Below are 19,713 nucleotides of genomic sequence, written 5' to 3'. Positions count from 1 at the left end.
AGGGCGAGATTTACCTGCATTTAGTTTCTTACTGTATTAGGCTTAGACTTGCACGTGTTATTTTATATTGCTTGGTAAATTTACTTTGTTCAGTCTGTTATTACTTGGAACCACTTAAATCCTACTTTTTATACTTAATAAAATCACTTTTTGCTTATTAATTGACCCAGAGCAAGTAATTAATACCTGGGGGAGCAAACAGCTGTGCATGTCTCTCTATCAGTGTTCTAGAGTACAAAATTCATGAGTTTAACCTGTACAAGCTTTATACCGAGTAAAACATATTTATTTGGGGTTTGGATCCCATTGGGAACTAGGTATCTGGGTGTTGGAGACAGGAGTTCTTCTTAAACTGTTTTCAGTTAATCCTGCAGCTTCTGGGGGACATGGTTCAGACCTGGTCTGTGTTTGTAGCAGGCTAGCGTGTCTGGCACAATCAGGCAAGGTACTGAAGTCCCAAGCTGCCAGGGAAAACGGGCTCAGAGGTAGTCCCAGCACATTAAGTGGCAGTCCCAAGGGCATTTCTATGACCCAACCTGTCACACCCAATTTATCAACCTTCGGGGTGTACTCCAACCAACAGCAGGGTGATTTGTGAGGTTGAATAGTGAGGGCGGACAGTCTTGCCTCCCACCACACCTGAAGCTTAATATGAGCACTTTTTGTATATAGTGAAAAGAGTATATTTGTATTTGTATAAATGGAAAGAGTAAGGTTTCCAATAAGTTAGATTTGTTTCATGATGGCAACCATACAAAAAGCTTTCTATGTTTATCTGTCATGTTAGAGTTAATGCAAATCCTTACATCCCACTAGGTAAGGATATGTTGTGTAGGATTTGCATTTTAAAAAAAAAAAGAAACTCAGACTGAAGACTGATGCACTGTTTTAGGTCAATTTTCTTCAAGGTAAGGCTAGGAATTCCCTAATCCAACATGTGAGGATGTGCTAAATCCTAAAGAAGGCAAATGTGTCATCACTTAAGATGTACATGTATATTTAGAGAGGATTCAGAAAAGGTATTCCAGATAGCATATTGCAATCAAACATGAAACGGAACTAGTAATATAACAAGTGTAGCTTTAACAAAAAACATTTAATGCAACATTATGTACGCCTTACATTTACTCCATTTTCTAAAAGAAAATTTAGACAATAACTAATCCTGCACAGCGTATTCCTGCCATGATTTTTATCTACCATAAGTCACTGCCTTATTCTGAAATTTCAGTCAATACTGATTACTGGGTACAAAAGGAAAAGCAAGAGTGATGGAATAATTGGGATGAAAGAGGGACAAAAGAGTTTGAAGATTATTTTGATTCTTACCACTGTACACTTTAACAGCTGCTTTGTCTAGAAGTTGGATGTAGTTTACATTTAAATATGAACATAGTTACTTTCAGTTGAAAATTTTGAAAGAAAGATGTTGCTTGGTTTGAACCCCTTTTAACTACTAGACCTGATTACTTTTCCCCAAAAAAACCTTAATGTGACATTTTCCATAGACAGCAGGAACATCTAACGAATTAGATAGTACAATATAAAACACAATATTTTGAATTTTACATACCTTTTCCTTGAAAGAGTTACAGTTATAAAGAAGCCAAGTATAGACAGGACAAAATAAACCGCATATACTAATGGATGCCGACATCATTGCACTGTCATATTTAAAAAGCTACATTAAACACTGGATGTCATGCACCTACAGCCATTATAAACTACTGAAATTAACTGTTCTTCAATATGAGTGGAATTACTGAGTTGCCCTAAAAAGTCTTTCATCTAGCTAGACAAAAAGCTATAAAATAAAAAGAAATTAGTGAAAGTGTCATCTTCTCAAACACCAACATAATAGTGTCAACTGTAACGTTCACTCTGAAATCGAGGGGCATAGTTTCTGGGACTTTCATTCTCCTGTGTTGTGATTAGGTCTATAATGGCTGTCAGCACTGCAGTGTCCCTGGATTTAGTGTCATTCCAGTCCACAGGGTGTGGGTTTTCAATTTTTTCTTGTAGAAGGTCATCCAGTTCTCTTCTTAAATCCTGTAATAAGAAAGTTTGTTGGAATAAAAATAGATACAATCTAGAAAATTATAGTTTAACACTACTATGCAAGTCATGTGGACCCTCAGTTGTACAAGCATCTTTCATCCTGCTATAAATAGCCATCATACCCCTCATGACAGCCATAACATCCAACTAATTTCAACATTGTCACTTAAAAGATCAAAATCTGCTTTTAAAGTAAGCAAAGAGACAAGGTGGGTGAGGTAATATCTTTTACTGGATCAACTTCTGTAGGTGACAGAGACACAAGCTTTTGAGCTTACGCAGAGCTCCTGTGCAGATTCCTCTTCAGGAAGAAAAATTGACCTAAAGAACAGCTCTGTGTAAGCTCAAAAGGTTGCCTCTCTTTCATCAACAGAAGCTGGTCCAATGAAAAAATATTCCCGTACCCACCTTCTCTCTCTCCCTAATATCCTGGGACCAACATGGCTACAACAAAACTGCATAGAACAATTTTAAGTAATTAGCAGGTTTGTTCTTAATAATGGACTCCGGTGTGATGTTTCTGAGCTGTCCTCTTTAGAGAAGTATAAATATATGTGGATCTCTGAATATCTTGTTCTACTGGCCATTAAAAGGCCAGCATTTCCATTAATTGCCACTATTTTAAGGTTAAGAATTCAATCAACTTAATAAATTGTGATTTTTCTTTTTCTATAGTTACAAGTAATCTCCAACATTAGGACTGAACTACTGAGTAAAAAAAATTCACCACCACTCACTTTACGTTGTGCATTTGACGGCATTTTGTATCTAATTAGTTTCAGACTTCTCCTCTTTAGACAACTTCACCCTATTTGCGTGGGGTTCCCCCACCCTGACCAAGGGTGAGAAACTTAAAAAAAAAAAAAAAAAAAACACAGGAAAAAGTGATTGGAAAAACTAAAGTGACAGGAAAACTCAAGGGAAGACATGATAAATTTAAAAAACCAAAATTAGATTTCGAGTTAATGCTGTTTTGCAAGTCTGACAAAAAAATGCTAGAAACTAGGTCAGTATTTTTCTACATAAAAACTGATTTGTCCATTTAAGTTATTAAAGTGCAAAATATTTTCTCTTTTCATACTTCTGCACTCTTGGCACTCACAACTACTTCAAATTTTTAAAATACTTGGAAATGGTATTAAGAGATGGTTCAAGGACCAGACCTTATTTTTTCCAGCAGAGGATCAATGCCAAAATTCACTGTTAGCTAAGGGACCAGAAATAATTTTAAAAGGCCCATATTTTTAACCACTAGGGTTAGAAATTAATATCTTTTACCATCGGAAACCAGATTAATAGATTTTAAAGCCAGACGTGATCATTTTGATCATATAGTTTGACCTCCTTCATAACACAGATCATAAGACTTCCCTGAGTTAATTCCTGTTTGAATTAGAGCTTTTCTTTTAGAAAGATATCCAATCTTGATTTTGAAGTTTCCAGTGATGGAGAATCCATCACAACCCTTGTTAAATTGTTACAGTGGTTAATTACTCTCACTGTTAAAAAACTGCACCTGAATTCTAGGCTGATTTGTCTATCCTTCACTTTCCGGCCACTGGATCATGTTATATCATTGCCTGCTAGACTGAAGAGTGCTCTTATAAATTTCTGTTCCCCATGTAGGTATTTATAGACTTACCAAATCACCATTTAACCTTTTTTTTCCATAAGCTAAATAGATTGAGTCTCACAATAAGGCTTTTTAAACTCCTTTAGTCATTCTTGTGGCTCTTCTCTGAACCCTCTCCAAATTCTCAATATTGTAGGGTCCACAAGTCAAGAAGAAGTGGACACAGTATTTCACTAGCAGTTGCATGAGTGTCAAATATAGAGGGCAATATAATATTTTTACTCTTACTTGAGATCCCCGTTTATGTATCCTGGGATCTCATTAGTCCTTCTAGCCACAGCATTGCAGTTGGAGCTCACATTCAGCTCATTATCCAACATGACTCCCAAGTCTTTTTCAGAGTCACTGATTCCCAGGATAGAGTCCCCCGTCTCTTAAGTATGGCCTACCATTCTTTGTTCCTAGATGTATGACATCACATTTCGCTATACTGAAACACATTACTTGAGTTCATCTTATCAAGGTAATCCCAATCTCTCTGTATCAATGACCTATCCTCTTCATTAGTTACTACTCCCCCAATCTTTATTTATGTCATCTACAAGCTCTATTGGTAATGATTTTATGTCCGCACCCCCCTCCTGACCACTGATGAAATTAAATAGTGTAGAGCAGAGAATTGATCCCGGCCAGATTCTACCAGAAACATAGCTGCTCTATGTTGAAACTAGGATTCTCAGCTTTTCATTCATTCATCAGCCCTGCAGGTCATAGTTATGACATTTAAAAATCACAAGAAACACAAGGTAGGTGAGAATATCTTTTATTGAATCAACTTCCGTTGGTGGAAGAGGCAGACACAAGCTTTCATCTCTGCCTCTTCCACCAACAGAAGTTGGTCCAATAAAAGATATTCTCACCTACCTTGTCTCTCATATCCTGGGACTAACACGGCTACAACAACACTGCAAAAAAAGTAATCATATCATTTTGATTGCCATCACATGCATCTTACTCTGAGTCGCACATGATTTTGAGAGAGAGAGAGAGAGAGAGAGAGAGACACAGACAGACAGACAAGGTGGGTAAGGTAATATCTTTCAGTTGGTGGACAGGATAGTCACTATCGAGAACCACTAGAACAAGACAATTCTTTATGGTTCTAAGAACCTCCTGTGTAAATATGCATTTAAAGAATTAACACAAAGCCTTGTTTTTTTAAAACAGGAAGTCAAATTGAAAAGGACTAGTTAGATGGAAGCTTAAAAACCTGAAACTACATATACTCTTTTGTAAATAGGTATACTGTGATCTGTTTTTTGAAGGGCCCTTCCGTCTAAGCAAGTTATTATTTTTGATATTACTATGAAAAGCTGCATAAAACAAAGGCAAATGGACTATCACCTTAACTAGATTTCCTATCCTAGCTGGAGACTCAAAGACAATCCATTCATCCACTGCAATGGTATCCTGATCTTTATCCTTCTGGATGGAAATATCTCCGCCGAAGAACAAAAGACAGTATGGAGAGACCTCTGTACAATCATACAGGTAAATCTGTAACAAGTCAAAAGTATTCAGTAACACTAGAAAGCATAATAATACATCCAAAATGACATTACTATGTTACATAATAAAAAAATAAAAACAATTACCTAAGATGATTTGTTTAAAGTCATTTCTGAATCAATAAATCAACAATTTCAATCCTGCAGCAAATCACTCAGTTCTAACACTGCTATTATATAATCATAATTTTTTTGATTAATGTGAAGACTGAACGTGTTCATGAATGCTGACAATTTCCCTTAGCACAAAGTTTTGGTGAAGTCAAACATATTACTTATCCTCTTAGTTAAGGTAGTTGCATGGGAGTCCCAGTTAGAGCAAAAAAACCCTTTCCTTTCCAGATGCACTTAATGGTATCAAGTGAAGGAACAATCTTGTTAGAAGCAGTTGTTTTACCATTAGACTTATCCAAAAGGTATCAGTACACAATGCACAACATTATAGATGCAGTGTGCTGAACCCAGGTCTCTACCCCAGGGAACTGACAATCTGCAGGCATGTAAGTTCAAAAGAGTACAAAAAAACAAACAAAAAAACAAACAAAAAAAGCGGGCATATTATACGCAGAATTCTACATGGCAAAGGTAGGCCATTCGAAATTTCCCTCAATACTCAATAAGCAAACATTAAGTTTAAGACTGTTCCAGAAGAATGGGACCAGAGGCACAAATTCTAATGTGGAAAAGAGAGCCAAGGGGGCTGTCAAAACCAGAAATATGGTCAGAGTAAAGGAAACATGAAGGAGTGCAGAAGGAGATGTGGGAAAAGGTAAAGTAGGGGTTGGAAAGTTAGAAATTGGAGAGAAGCTAAAGAGAGCAGCAGCTGATTTGTCACACCAGCAGGAAAAGGCATCTCAGCAGCTGAGTTTTGGAGGGATTGAGAGGAGACAGATGGGCACAGAGGAAAGTATTAAGGGCAGAGATGGTCAGCAGAGTGAGGTTTGCAGCAGCCATGCCAACCACCACCTATGGATTCACATTAGCTACCAAGCTTCCTGAAGATTCAGGGTGTTTACCTTGTGCAAGTTCATGACAGGTGGTAATTGCAGCTAATAAAGCTGTCTGGAGTGCAAATTAAAATATTTAAGATACTTAGTGTTTCAATATAAAAAGATTTAACAGTTGGCATCATGCCAGATAGCAACCCACTTCTTCTTGAAGACATAAGATACTATTTTTAAGACAACTTTTTCGTAGTCAAGATACTAAGTAGGTGCAATTAATGAGCTAATTATATATATTTATAAAATGCAATATTGGCTTGATTTTAACAGAAGTTACCTGTCCACTTTATTATGTCAAATATTAAGTTATACCAAACGCAAAATGCCGCTTTATGTTTTAAAAAGTTTATTTATTTAGTTTCAAAAATATATTACCATACAGATTCAGAAAGTAGTAAGAGTGTTCACTTACACTGCTAGTTCTCATCTTTAAGTGATAGACAAGCCAGTTATAATGGAATTCCGTCTCTTCGACGTTAACAGATTTAGGATGAATGTTAACTGTTCCATCTGTCTTGGTGCAAACTTTCACCCTTTATAAAAAAAGATTTTTCACCAGTTACAGGTAAATAGATATTCACAGATTCTGAAAAGGTACATCAATATTTTATCCAAAAACTGATAGCATTTTCATCAAATTCTGCACTGCATTGTTCTAAATTTCTGAAAATAAGTGACATTCAAAAACAGTTTTTACCTCTTCCCATAAAGCTGTACCTGGTTAAGAATGCATATTAGAGGTTAAGCTGTCGTTTGTTAGTGAAGCCAGTTATCGCACCCAGTTTTTAGGCATTTATATCTAACCTCTATTTCTTTCAACCAGGGAAACATTCATGACATTTTCACCCTTTCTCAAAAGGGAGCACTTATGAGTTTACTTAGAAAGGTTGGCATACAATGCAAATTGCCAAAAAATTCTTGGAGAACACCTGCAAATCACCTGCATATGTGAGCTCTCTCTCTAACAGGTACCTGGGATTCAGAGAGTGTAGGAAAATAGAACAAAATATTATTTACAGCAATAATTAGCCCAGTAATCAACTAAAAGAGAACTGCATGGATAATCTATAGGAATCCTCACTAAATCAAATCCCCTTTCTGAGTCCCCAAGGCAACAAGAGGAGGAGAAACCAACTGCAAGATGCACATTGCATAGTTATTTTCTTCTTTCTGGAACTCATCATCGTAGAGTTCCAGAATTGAGTACACTTACTTCAGGGCAGTGATTTTCCAAATGTGGTTCATAAAGCCTTGCTTGCTACTGGCCCACAGAAGGGAGTGTTTTACAAAGTGGGCACTGGGGTGTTGGAAAGAGAGGCAGTCAATAGGAGAACCTCTTGTAAAGTGGTCTGTAGAACAAAACAATTGTTTCAGGCAGCAGTAGAATCCTGCAATTGGGCCAGTGCTGCTCATTTACACTGACCTCACTTAACCTGGTGGCAGAAATGCAGTATTGCCCCATCTTACTGAGTTGAATGAGGAAGCTACAGAAAACACTCTTAGGATTGGTTTATCTTTAGTTTTGACTTTGAAAAATGGTAAGGTTGGGGATTCAGTCACTAATGATCTCCAGCACCTGATCAAGCAGACTAGGTTCAGTTCAGGCTGAGTGTCAACAAGAACTGGGTCTTCATCAAAGTGGAATGTTGATCAAAGGTGCACTACTCATGCTATTAATATGAGAAAAATGTAGATCGTAGGAAGTGGTAAGCAAGTGGACTAGTGCTGCTAGGATCTCTTTTCTTCCGGCCACTGAAGAGGAAGGGAGAGGATGTAATGTCTCAAGTGTAATTGTAGAGAAAAACTGATAGTGTGATTCTTTGACGGTCATGCTGTTTCCATATTTGTGATATTACACGTTTATGCAACATTGTCAGGTCATCATTTTAAGGATGTATTTGCAGGTGTCCAACTGTAAGTATTGCTGATTTAATTAACTGCATAGCTCACATAAATTAATCCACATCTATGATTAGTTATACAGAAGATTGCATCTAAGTACTTCAAAGTTACTGGTTAACACCTAAAAACTACCTATGCAGCAAAGAATTTGAATGCAAAAATGAGATTAAAGCCTTACATTTTTCTCTTTTTGCTAAAGCTTTTACGGATCTTTGCAACTTTTGGATATAAACCAGCACAGATGACTGCTTTGAGTAACTTCTCATTATCTGTAGAAGACAACAAAGTAAATAATGCATTCTACAAACCATGAATTAGACTATCAAAAATATTCTCTGTCTTTTTCCACTGTTTACCTGAGTTGCTATTAGATTTGGGATCTCGGGGGTTTTTACTATTCACAAACCCAGCCGCAAGGAGATGTTCAGCAAACTGTCCTTTCATGTTAAGCAGCATCTAGGGTACAATATCAGGGTACAACATAACTCTTCTTGGAGAACGATGCTTTGTCAAACATTTTTTTCCCCACAAGTAAACATTTCCTGTCACACCACACTACTAAAATGACTACCTGAAGTGTATTTGAAGAGAGAAAATATTCCCAGCAATAATCCTTTTCACTTCTGAAACCACGTCGCCGGACCTCTTCCCAGCCCTGAAAATACAAAATACTTTCAACTACAGTTCAAAAGATCACATTTTTACTAACATCTATATGTAAAAAACAGAAAAGGGCAAAAAGTATAGCTATACTTTTCCCCAAGGGATCAGAAGTGCACCCTTTTATGTTTGATTTTCATGCAATGAAATGAAATCATGTAATGCAAATAAATCGCCAGGTGAAGGTAATAGTATATAGAAAAAGTAAAATGACATTTTGATTCATTTTTTGTTTAATCAGTCTAGTTGTGCTTTGGATACTGATTTGTTAAAAATTGGGTTTGAGAGCTAATCTTTGCTGTTATAACTCCATTCACTCCTAACAACAGTTCTTGATGACAATAGCAGTAGCCTGGAGCTAACAGTGCAGCAGGACTTTTAGGCCAAGTATTTCCTTAGTTCTCATTGAAACATGGGAAAAGCTAAAGAAAGAATCTCCCCAAGACTGGTGCAGTCAGTCCTGGCTCCCTGTAAAGTCTGACAGAAAAATTATGGACTTCTTTGATTTTTAAGGGAGGATGAGTGGAAGTGACTAAAACTAAAAAGAAAAGGTTTGATATCCATATATTCAATACAAAGAATTTTATATTTAATAGATATTTAGACATCTGCAATATATCTATGAAGTTAACCCAATTCCCTGTTGGCAAGGGTATTACTACTACTATCTCAGAAACAAGGTTCTGAAACACTAGCAGGGCAAACACGGTTTTGTGTTGTGTGAAGAGGCTATACACAAATGCTTTGTGATGGGGATGAGATTTGATTTTGAATCAAGTATTTTGTTTCAAGAGTTCTTCAGTTAAACTGAAAGCACAACTTCAAAGGCTGTGCCAACCGAACATTTAATTAAAACAGACTTACCGCAAAAGCATTCACAACAGTTAGATGGTCACTTTTAGTATTCTTTGATAATTCTTTTCTTCTTGCATCTGCTACTTTCTCTTTGCCCTTTAAAGAAAAAATAAATTAGAACATACCACACATCCATGATTCTGGCAAGCTATTTTTTCCCAATTTTATTATTTTTTTATTGTAAGGATAATTTTAGATTGACGTTTTTAAGCTAAAGTATTTATGCTGCCTCTTACTAATATCCTGCCAAGTTTTAAAAAGGTAAAGAATTTGTTCGTTATATTTGCAATTCTCTTTTTAGATACTTTACCAGTGGAATCACAAAGGGGTCCTTGAAGCTGAGGCTGGCTGCAATTGTGAGTACTGGATCTAAGCAACAGAATAAAGCTCCAAAAAGGATCATTTTTCCAATATGTGGCTCAACTGGCAATCGTGCCAAGTGGACACCTAATGGAGTCAGTTCTTCTTGTCTATCCAAAGCATTCTGTTAGAAAAAGAAACATACTTCTTGAATTTGGGAGTAGGAGAAGAATTTTTTGAAAACAGGCAGTGTGCCTACTGGAGAAGGGGGAAACATGACAGCTGAAGAAGCAATCAAACTTGAATTTTTTTGCGTTTAATTTATGTATTATGCAATACAAAACATGGAGCGCTAGAATGTCTTCAAGAAGGCTACTTTAACAACAATCATCCTTTTATTTAGGCTTTAAAAAGCTTATTGGTGTTCGTAAAAGTTTATTGGACAAAGTACTTCTTGAGTATGTTGAAGGCACTACCCTAGATTTGGGGGGGGGGGGGGGGGAAAGAGACAACAATAGATTTGAAGACACTATAAAGTGCTCTTTTCTCAGTGCTCTCCTGGTTTTTTTTACTCCATTTGTTACCATTCCTACATCTTTTCCCCTTTCTGTTCGGGGCTCTGTTTGCTCCTTCCCTTTGCTACTAATGTTCTCTTCCCATGCTGCTACCAGCTATGCCACCGAGTTTTTCCTTTTGCTTAAACTTGTTCACAATCCGTCCAACTTGTGAATAAGGTTGTGGATCCTTCCAAATGCTGCACTGCAACTAAACAGGCTGCTTCAATTGATATGCGTAGGTAACAAAAAGTACCAACTGAAAAATCATCAGCACAAGTGTGTCACTAAACCCCATCATCTGAAAACCAAAGCTACATTTGACAACTGATTGACACTTCAAAGTGACTTTCCTATCTTACTTTGTTTATTGGCCTCAGTCCCCACTTATGCCTGTGATCCTATTGCCATTCAAGTGGCTGTTCACAATTAGATTCTTCCTCCCAATTACTTTTATTTTCCATGAAAAAAATCTCAAAACACTTCATCGATCTGGCTATTTTGGGATGTCTTAGGTAGACAGTCAAAAGCAGATGGCACAGTTTTCGAGCAGCAGAGACAGGGGAATTAAAGCTTCGCTGGGAAACCTCAAGAAAAGGTTGCATAAATGTGAATAATTTAGAAAGTCAAGTTCCTGAACAGTGACTTTAATCTGGCACAGTAAACATTTTCAATATTTAAAATAAAATTAGAATTATTTCCGCTTTGTACCTCAGTCACAAAGGACCCTGGAAGGCAGGTCACTGGTTAGTACCAGTCACTGCATACCTCTTAAGGCACGAGAGAAAGTGTAGTGCCTCCAGGGCAGTAAAATACAGCCTGGATGCATATAGAGCCACTAGAAGCTGAGTGGCTCCAATAACCAAAATGCATAATCAGCCAGGTCTGAATATCTTATAATAAGGTAACTCAGCAACATTACTCAGTACTGATCTTAGAGTGATTTCTGTAGTTCGATAGGTCAACACAGTGAACCATAAACGTGCTCTAGGATATGTTTAAATATTAGTTTACCAGTTCCATTAGATGATTTATGGACAACATCACAGCTTCACGAGATGGTGGATCCATTAGCCTACTCAGAAAATAAGCAATTCCACCAAGCCTTAGAATCTGAAATAAAAAGAGATGCAAGTTCTGACAGACATGATTCTGAGTGCGCATTACGTGTTACCATTAATTCAGTATACATTTGCAGACCTCTGAGCTGCTACTCCCTAATTTGCAAAGTTACTAATACATCAGAACTTTTAAGTTTGAATTTCACTAGGTTAATACTCAGATTTATCAAGTATTCCTTTATTTTCCTACAATCAGTTAAATTCTGAAAAAAATGAAAAGATATTAGTGCAGTCACAAGTTTTGTTTAGGGCTCCACTCTTCATCTGAGGTACACATCCAGCACTTGTGTCAACAATGGTTACAAGTCATGAACTTCATCGTTTTTGTTTAAATTATCTCCATGACTTTATATTTAAGGATGTGAGAGTTATAGCAAATAGTTCAGCCAATTTCCCTGAAAATTGCCATGTCAAAACTACTAAAGAAACAAACTCAATAAAAGTAATGACACAAAACGGCAAGCCAATGAACTCAGTCAGCTTTAATTGTTTTTAGTAAGTTATGCGACACCCATCTCTGAGGTGCCATGTCTTATGACCTGCTAGTGAACAGGAAGAAAAAAAATTCTCCGGCTTGTGGGAATATGAATTCAGAGAAACAGCATAATTCAGATTTATTTTAATAGAGTTTGTCTTTTATTTAATATTAAACCAGGTATTTAGGAAACTATTACAAATTACTTAAAAGTATGGTCTGTCAAATAGTCTGTTGAAACAGTTGTAATCTGTTATATCAAGTTATGCTTAGGAACAATCTCAGGCTCAGAGTAAGTTTTTGAGCATAGTACCTAAAGCCAAACCCTTCACTCTCTTATCAGCATGCAAAGTTTCTAATATATTAGAACAACCAACCCTAATCAGATAATTACCTTGATTTGTAAACAAAGTTCTTCCAAAGGTGTCCTTAGGATTTCTGGTAATTGATAATCATCCAGTAGGCTGGCACGTAGACCATTGTATAGATGATAACAGTGACCCGGCTGGACTCTAATATTCAAAATATGTAAGAAATATTTTGTCTTTCAACATTACTTACAACTACATTGACAGCTTCTCACAAACACTCAAAAATTAATAGTATATTCTCCCAAAATCAAAAATTTCCAAAATTCATAGTATATCTCAGAACACTTCATGGCATTAAAATAAAGGTATACAAGTTAAAAGGTGTATTCAAATGGGGTGAAAAAAGAAATTTCAGAGTTTTGAAATACAATGAAGAGCCAATAAGGCAGAAAGATACAGGAGGAATGTTTCACACAGCAGGAGCACTAGAGAACAAAAAACCAATGGTGGCAATATTTAATGAAGGAGCAGTGAAATGGTTGGAGGGAGAGCACAGACAAGGTCTATGAGCTAGATCCATGCAGTGTTTGACTAGTAAGGCAGTTTTTAAGTTTACAGACAAATTTTTGCTTCAATATACTTCATTCTCCCAAGGTTTGAAGATGAAGAGGTAACATAAGACTACTAACACCATGGAGTTTAAAAAATTCAGTACTACTATTAGAAATATTCAAAAGCCAATCAAGTTAAATGAGAACTCATACCCAGAACTATGCCAAAGTCATTCCACAGGAAAAGAATGAGACAGTCACACTGGCTTATGCTTTATAATGGAAAGTGAAAAACAGAATAGAAAGCACTTGAAAGTATCTTAAGGTACACTACTGTAATTGATTGAAAGTTGAAAATTGTAATGTCTAATGTGATCACATTTGTTTCCATTTTAGAGTTTATTGCCACAGAAATTTTCTAATATCGATAGTCATTTCTCTTACCTTCCTGCTCGACCTTTCCTTTGTTTGGCATTAGCTTTACTAACCCACTCTGCTGCCATTGTGCTAATGTTGTTCTGTGTATCAAAGTGAGTTTCTTTTATTTTTCCTCCATCTATGACGTACACCACATCATCGATGGTAATGCTGTCAAATATAAGTGTTTTTCTTATCTTTACAGTATGCATAGAAAAGTTAGTCTACAGAGTGCAGGATATACTTTATGTACTTGGTGTACTAATTGATGAATTATATTTACAAACTTCATTGATGTCATTTTAAGAGCTCTGCAAATACAACAAATGAAACTTATTTGCTGCACACCAAGAGAATAGAGGGACAATCCTGCACATATTTTAAAAACATTAATTTCACCTATTTCTGAAGTAGGGCTAAACAGCTCCTGCTCTGCTGAAGCACACCAGCAAGTTTAATGTGAGTGATACCAAATATTATTATCAGTACTAGTAGATGCCACATTACCAAAGAATCATTCTAAAAGGGGCAAATAAGTGGAAGATTTGTGTGCGTTTTTAAAAACACATTTCATATACCAAAAACAGTAAGATTAATTCTCCAAAGCCATGCCATATGCTAAAAGAATTTCTAAAGCTTTGCCGTGAACTGAAATCGGACACTTACATGAGCCCCTGCAGACGATCTCCATGCTTCAGCAGGACTCATAGCTGAAGCTATCTGGCATAGTTTACATTACATGTTATAAGACAGTATGGAAGATTTACAGAAGGGTGCTCTAGTTTTAAATAACTATAGAAGGCAATGGACAGAACTTAAGAAAATGTAAGCATGGTAAAAAAAAAAGGGGGCTAATGTACATTAGCTTAATTTATATGAAAAGTTTGACCAATACTTAAAAAGCTTCAAGCATCTAATGATGGCATTATGGAAGCTCACGTTTATTGTCTTAACTTCTATATTTTCTCAGTTTACAAGTGAAAAGGTGGTTTAACTGTCAGCTCTGCAAACTCAACATGGGATCTTACAGTCAAGTTGCATATTTTCTTAAGCATGAACTATCAATATTCTACAGTGGAATGTAGTCAACAGTCATGTTGATGAGCAGTGCAAAAAAGAGCCAACCAGGCTCTGCAGTGGTAACAGGATTTAAATAAAGGGGTAAAAAGCTTGTCAGGAGTAGTAAGTAGCTCAGATTAATAATACTACAGATCTGTTCACTGAGTCACTTTACGACCATTCCACAGAGCAATCAGCTTCCAATAAAATGGTTTGAAGATTTAATCAATCTAGTCTAGCATATTTATAAAGAAAAATTCCTAATTCACTGTACCACCAATTTATGAATAACCAAACGCATGTTATCAGAAATATTTAACAGATTTACATTTTTGCTTTAATGTTATGATTTAGCATTTATTTTGCAAGAATTGTGTTATTTGATTAAAATGTGACTACCTACGTAGAAACAAAAATATGTTTTACCTAGTCTCTGCTATGTTGGTAGCGATTACAATTTTCCGTACTCCACGAGGGGTCTTTTTAAAAACCTGAAAAGATACATAATTAACAGAAGTAAAACAGACTATTTATCAAAACCAAACAAAGCACAAAGTCATTTTGAGTGTTTTGCAGGTCTGAACAGTTACACTTTCCCTCCTATATGTTTTCCAGCAACTGCTTCCATGCAGTTAACTGACTTGGAAATTGTTTGTGAAAGTATCCCCATCATAAATATTTATAGGGATGCTACTCTGAGAACTTCAATAATTCACGTGTATTCCCTAAATATAGTTAAACATAAGTATATTATGGTGATGAAAATCTTCTTTAATAAGAGTATTTTATACACATACATGTGTGCGCTAAACAATGCCATAATCAACACCATGTTCAAAGGTACCTGCAGCAGTGTCATCTGGATAGATAAGCACTATAAAAATACAAATGGACTATTTCCGACAAGCCAAAGAGAAATTTAACATTCACTTAGCTTTATTTCAAATTACGCATAGGCTATATTTGGGGGGGAAAAACAAAACAAAAACACAAAAACGCTATAGCAAAACATTTTTATCCTCAAAATCTATGTGTTTAGAAGATTTCGCTTAAAACAAGACATTTATTATAATTTACCAATGTTTACTATAGTTTAACACAATAAAAGTTAAGAATATTGTAAGTAATGAAACATACCTGTGTCTGATTAACAGTAGGCATCAGTGAATGCAGAGGTATAATAATGAACCTATCTGAAAGTTAAAACAGTAAACAATGGTATGTCATGGAAAATTCAATGCTGTACTGCAAAACTAAATCATTTGGACACAAAGGATAAAAAAGGAGGAGCTGTAAATCTACTGTTTCTCATTCCTAGTCACCTTTCTTCAAACAGGCATAAATGTACTTTCCAGTACTTTGGTAGTACATCATTATATCTAAGTTAACGCTTCTTTTGACCACACCATATCCAGCTAAACTGCATCACTCTAAATTTTCATTGGAGAAAGGGGATGAAAAAACTTACTAAATACAGAATTATGTCCCAGTCTGAACAGGTCATATCTTTGTTAGGTTGTTCAGGATATGAGCATCTACAATTAAAGTAAAAAAAAAAAAACCACACATTCCTGTGCCAAACAACAGCATATTAAAATAATGCTTAGCTATAATTATGTTGAGGTTTTTGACAAGCATAGCTTCATGGCAATCACCCAGTTTCTCCTGATAAAGAATTCATTTCTCTCTATGAACAGTTTTCCATTTTGGATCTAGCACAAGTCAGATTCATATACCATCAATTCAAGAAACAACACATTGATTCAAATGACCACTCAGTTATTTTGAATGGACTCTGTGATTCTGAAATATGTTCCATTTCTAAAATTAGTGAAGGTTCACTAATAAGCAGGACATCTAATTCAAAACACTCCAAAACAGGAGGATTAAGCCTGTTCTATATGCACTACGTTAAGGGCAGCAGCCTTAAAAATTCTGCTCAAGTGTTAACCTTGAACAAAGGATCAAGGGCAAAAACTGTGTTCTCACCCAATACGGTGAAACTTAAATAGAAACAAACATACAGAGTATTCTGTTGAGATACAGATGTAACACTTTCATTTTAAAGTCTTTCTTAAGTTCTGCAAGCTTTTGCAATTGTGACAAAATTGTACTTTTGTGTTCGGTCATTGATTTTGGGATTAAAAAAGTTATATGAAATAATGCAGTTTAATTTAACTGATACATTTAAATTACCAGTTTCCATGGAGTTTTTAAAGGTTAACACACATTTCTAATGAGCTGAATTTGTGATCAGTTGCATCTTCAATCTGTATTCTATCAGATGCTTTGTTCAGGTTCCACATTAACATATAAGCAATACTACTGAGAACATAGATGGCTTCTGCTGGCAATGCAGTACTGGCTGGTTAATGACAGATGAAGAGCTTAGCAACAATCTGACTGTCAGCATTGAAAATATGAGCCAATGGCCTTCTAGTTAGTCAACAGCAAAGTCATCAGCAAAAAGAAGAGAAAGGCGGCAGTCAGCCACAGGAAAATATTTTAAACCATTGTCCTTGGTTTAATTCTAAAAATCATAGCAGCCATTTATTGTGGCCCTCTAAGCATATCTGTGCTGCAACATCTGTATCTTTAGGGTAATTTTAAGATTTTGAAAAAAAAGGAAACTGGTAGATCTGTGGAACAGAACTTGCTGTATTGTATTTGGGACTAGTTAGCACAACTTGAGAGCTTCTAAATATGCAAAAACCAAAAAATCATTTAGTATCAATTCTGCAGGTACTTGATTGAAAGCATTTGCAATATACCAAGAGTGGTGTTTAAGAGATCACCTATCTTTACTGTTTTATCTATACCTAGTATCAAATGTGGCAACAATTTGTTGCTGTGGAAATTACCATCTTTGGTATCATCACTTGAGGTAGGAATAAGCAGCAGGAGCAGATATACTCCATGTTTGTGTTTTTATACAATGCTACTATGCTATGTGATGAAAACCAGCTTTAACTTACAAGTCCAGAAGTGAATGCTTTATATATAGGCTTGGCTAAATTCAATTTTAATTTTTTTTAAATAAATTCAATGGATAATATCAATGTTTGTTTTAAAGCATATTTTCAATTTCTAGAAATTAAAATTTTTCATAGATGCAGGAATTATTGAGGGGGGTGTCAAACAATTTAATGAGAGTAGACAATGAGATTAAAAAAGTTAAAGCTTTATAACTATTAAAAATCAAATTGTCAACATCACATCAAAATATACAAATTAAATATTCTTAACTCAAACTCTAAGTCCTCAAGCAGCATTTTTCCGACTTTGCCCGTGTGTAAATTTCACTGGTCATCAATGAAAATATTTTTTGGTTGGTTTGTGGGTGTACTGTGAAATCAATGTTTATAGATAAAAATCTAATCCTTCCAAGCCTATTAATATACCAGTCCGCTTCAATACTTAGGCTACGACTACACTGCAATTAAAAAACCATGGCTGGCCCATGCTGGCTGACTTGGGCTAAGGGGCTGTTTAACTGTGGTATAGACGTTCCGGCTTGGGCTGGAGTCTGGGCTCTGGAACACTCATCTCACAGGGTCTTAGAGCTTGGACCCTGTGAGATGGGAAGGTCCCAGAGCCCAGGCTCCAGTCTGAACATCTGTTCTGCAATTAAACAGCCCCTTAGCTTGAATCAGCTGACACAAGCCAGCCATGGGTTTTTAACTGCAATATAAACATACTGTTAGTTCCCTTTAACAATTGCGATTTGAAGAAGCAACACTTCCCCAAACCATTGGTATCTAAAGCACAGGGCAAACAGTTCAATGGATGGAGGGAATAAAGGCATCACTGGGGACAGAATTATAACAAAGCTTCATAGAAGAAATAAGCTTTAAAGGAGTTGTCAACAGCAAAGAGGAAGGAAAAAAGGAAAGTTCATATTTGGATAGAGATGGACCATCCAGGAGAGTTCTGTATATGAGAATGGACAGAAGGAGAGAGATATGGCTTCGAGAGTCATCAGCGTGGAGATGGAAACCCAACCATGGGAATAAATGTCAACGGCAAGATCTTTGGATGAAAGACAATACATAAGTGCAAAGATATCGTATATATAATGAGCACAGAGAGGAGGGAGCTACGAAAAGAATAGAGGGACGCCAACAAAGATAGCTCAGTGGTTTGTGCATTGGCCTGCTAAACCCAGGGTTGTGAGTTCAATCCTTGAGGGAGCCATTTAGGGGTCTGGGGCAAAAATTGGGGATTGGTCCTGCTTTGAGCAGGGGGTTGGACTAGATGACCTCCTGAGGTCCCTTCCAAGCCTGACATTCTATGGAGGAAGCTGATGAACCAGAAAAGTTGCTGAAGAAAGAACAAAATGCTATCCTTATAATTATTTTTTTACCTGACTTAAACATGACTTGTGACATCAAGAGGTCATGTAAAGTACTAATATTGTCCCAGCCTGGGAGAAACACCAGTATTGCACCATCCTATATATGAATGGAAAAAGATTAAAATTACATACTAAATACTCAAACATTTGTACATTCGTGTAAATATCTTGGATAAATGACATTTAACTTGAGGCACTACTGAATCAAATATTCCACAAAATTTTATGTTTTTTGTTTTTGTTTTTTGTTTTGTTTTTAAAAACAGGAATGACTGCATACATTTTATCTGGATTTTAAAAAGATTTGAATGGAAATTTGATTTTAAAAGGTTCAATAGTGTTTGCAATCAACAATATTGTAGCTGTGCACTAGTTTGAGAAACTGACAGTGCATCTAAATAAGAGAACTATGAACAAGTCTATTTTAATTTTCCAAACAAAAGAATGCAAAGTAAGCAGCACAAACAGCAAAAAGTTATTTTTCTCAGATTTTAATTATCTAACAAGTTATTTGTAACATAGGAAATCTGATATTTATAAATATAGTTTTTTTGATACCCGACTATTCCTTTAAAATAAGGTAACGGATGCGTTGCTTGTCCAAAGAAGGCAGAATTATTCCATGGTCCACTTATTTATTCCTATAATTAACTCATATTGCAGTGCTTGAAATCTATTATACTGTCAAGTGGAACCTTTTTGACAATGTATACAAGTAACTGAAATATATCTTTTTCTCAGAATTTCATTAGGGATTTTAATCACTAATGTATGCCTGCATATTCCGTGACATACTTTCTCAAATAAAAACCAGTAGAATGAAACTTGAATTCTAAATAAGCTTAACTTAAAGAGAAAACAAGAACTACCATACTGGATCAGACCCAATGGCAATCTAGTCTGGTATCCTGCTTCTAGCACCAGCAAAAACACGATGCTGCAGAAGTAAGC

At 36.0% G+C, this 19,713-nt stretch overlaps 1 protein-coding gene across 3 annotated transcripts in view; it reads right to left on the bottom strand.

The window, feature by feature from the left end:
- Nucleotides 1–1,077: 1,077 nt before the first annotated feature.
- The window catches only part of DHX36 (DEAH-box helicase 36), a 41,471-nt gene continuing 22,835 nt past the window's right edge, over nt 1,078–19,713 (bottom strand). For all 3 annotated transcript variants that reach the window (XM_038416678.2, XM_043491943.1, XM_043491942.1), the window contains 14 exons: nt 18,772–18,859; nt 15,546–15,601; nt 14,835–14,899; nt 13,377–13,520; nt 12,465–12,582; nt 11,489–11,587; nt 9,931–10,104; nt 9,630–9,716; nt 8,677–8,760; nt 8,462–8,561; nt 8,284–8,374; nt 6,616–6,736; nt 5,036–5,188; nt 1,078–2,049 (listed from right to left, as the gene is read on the bottom strand). In XM_038416678.2, the coding sequence (XP_038272606.1) occupies nt 1,864–2,049; nt 5,036–5,188; nt 6,616–6,736; nt 8,284–8,374; nt 8,462–8,561; nt 8,677–8,760; nt 9,630–9,716; nt 9,931–10,104; nt 11,489–11,587; nt 12,465–12,582; nt 13,377–13,520; nt 14,835–14,899; nt 15,546–15,601; nt 18,772–18,859 (1,566 nt within the window). In that variant the 3' untranslated portion in view covers nt 1,078–1,863. The remainder of the gene's footprint in view (nt 2,050–5,035; nt 5,189–6,615; nt 6,737–8,283; nt 8,375–8,461; nt 8,562–8,676; nt 8,761–9,629; nt 9,717–9,930; nt 10,105–11,488; nt 11,588–12,464; nt 12,583–13,376; nt 13,521–14,834; nt 14,900–15,545; nt 15,602–18,771; nt 18,860–19,713) is intronic.

The sequence above is a fragment of the Dermochelys coriacea genome, chromosome 9 (assembly GCF_009764565.3).
Source record: "Dermochelys coriacea isolate rDerCor1 chromosome 9, rDerCor1.pri.v4, whole genome shotgun sequence".
Taxonomy (NCBI): domain Eukaryota; kingdom Metazoa; phylum Chordata; order Testudines; family Dermochelyidae; genus Dermochelys; species Dermochelys coriacea.
This window is presented reverse-complemented; position numbering and strand designations above follow the sequence as displayed.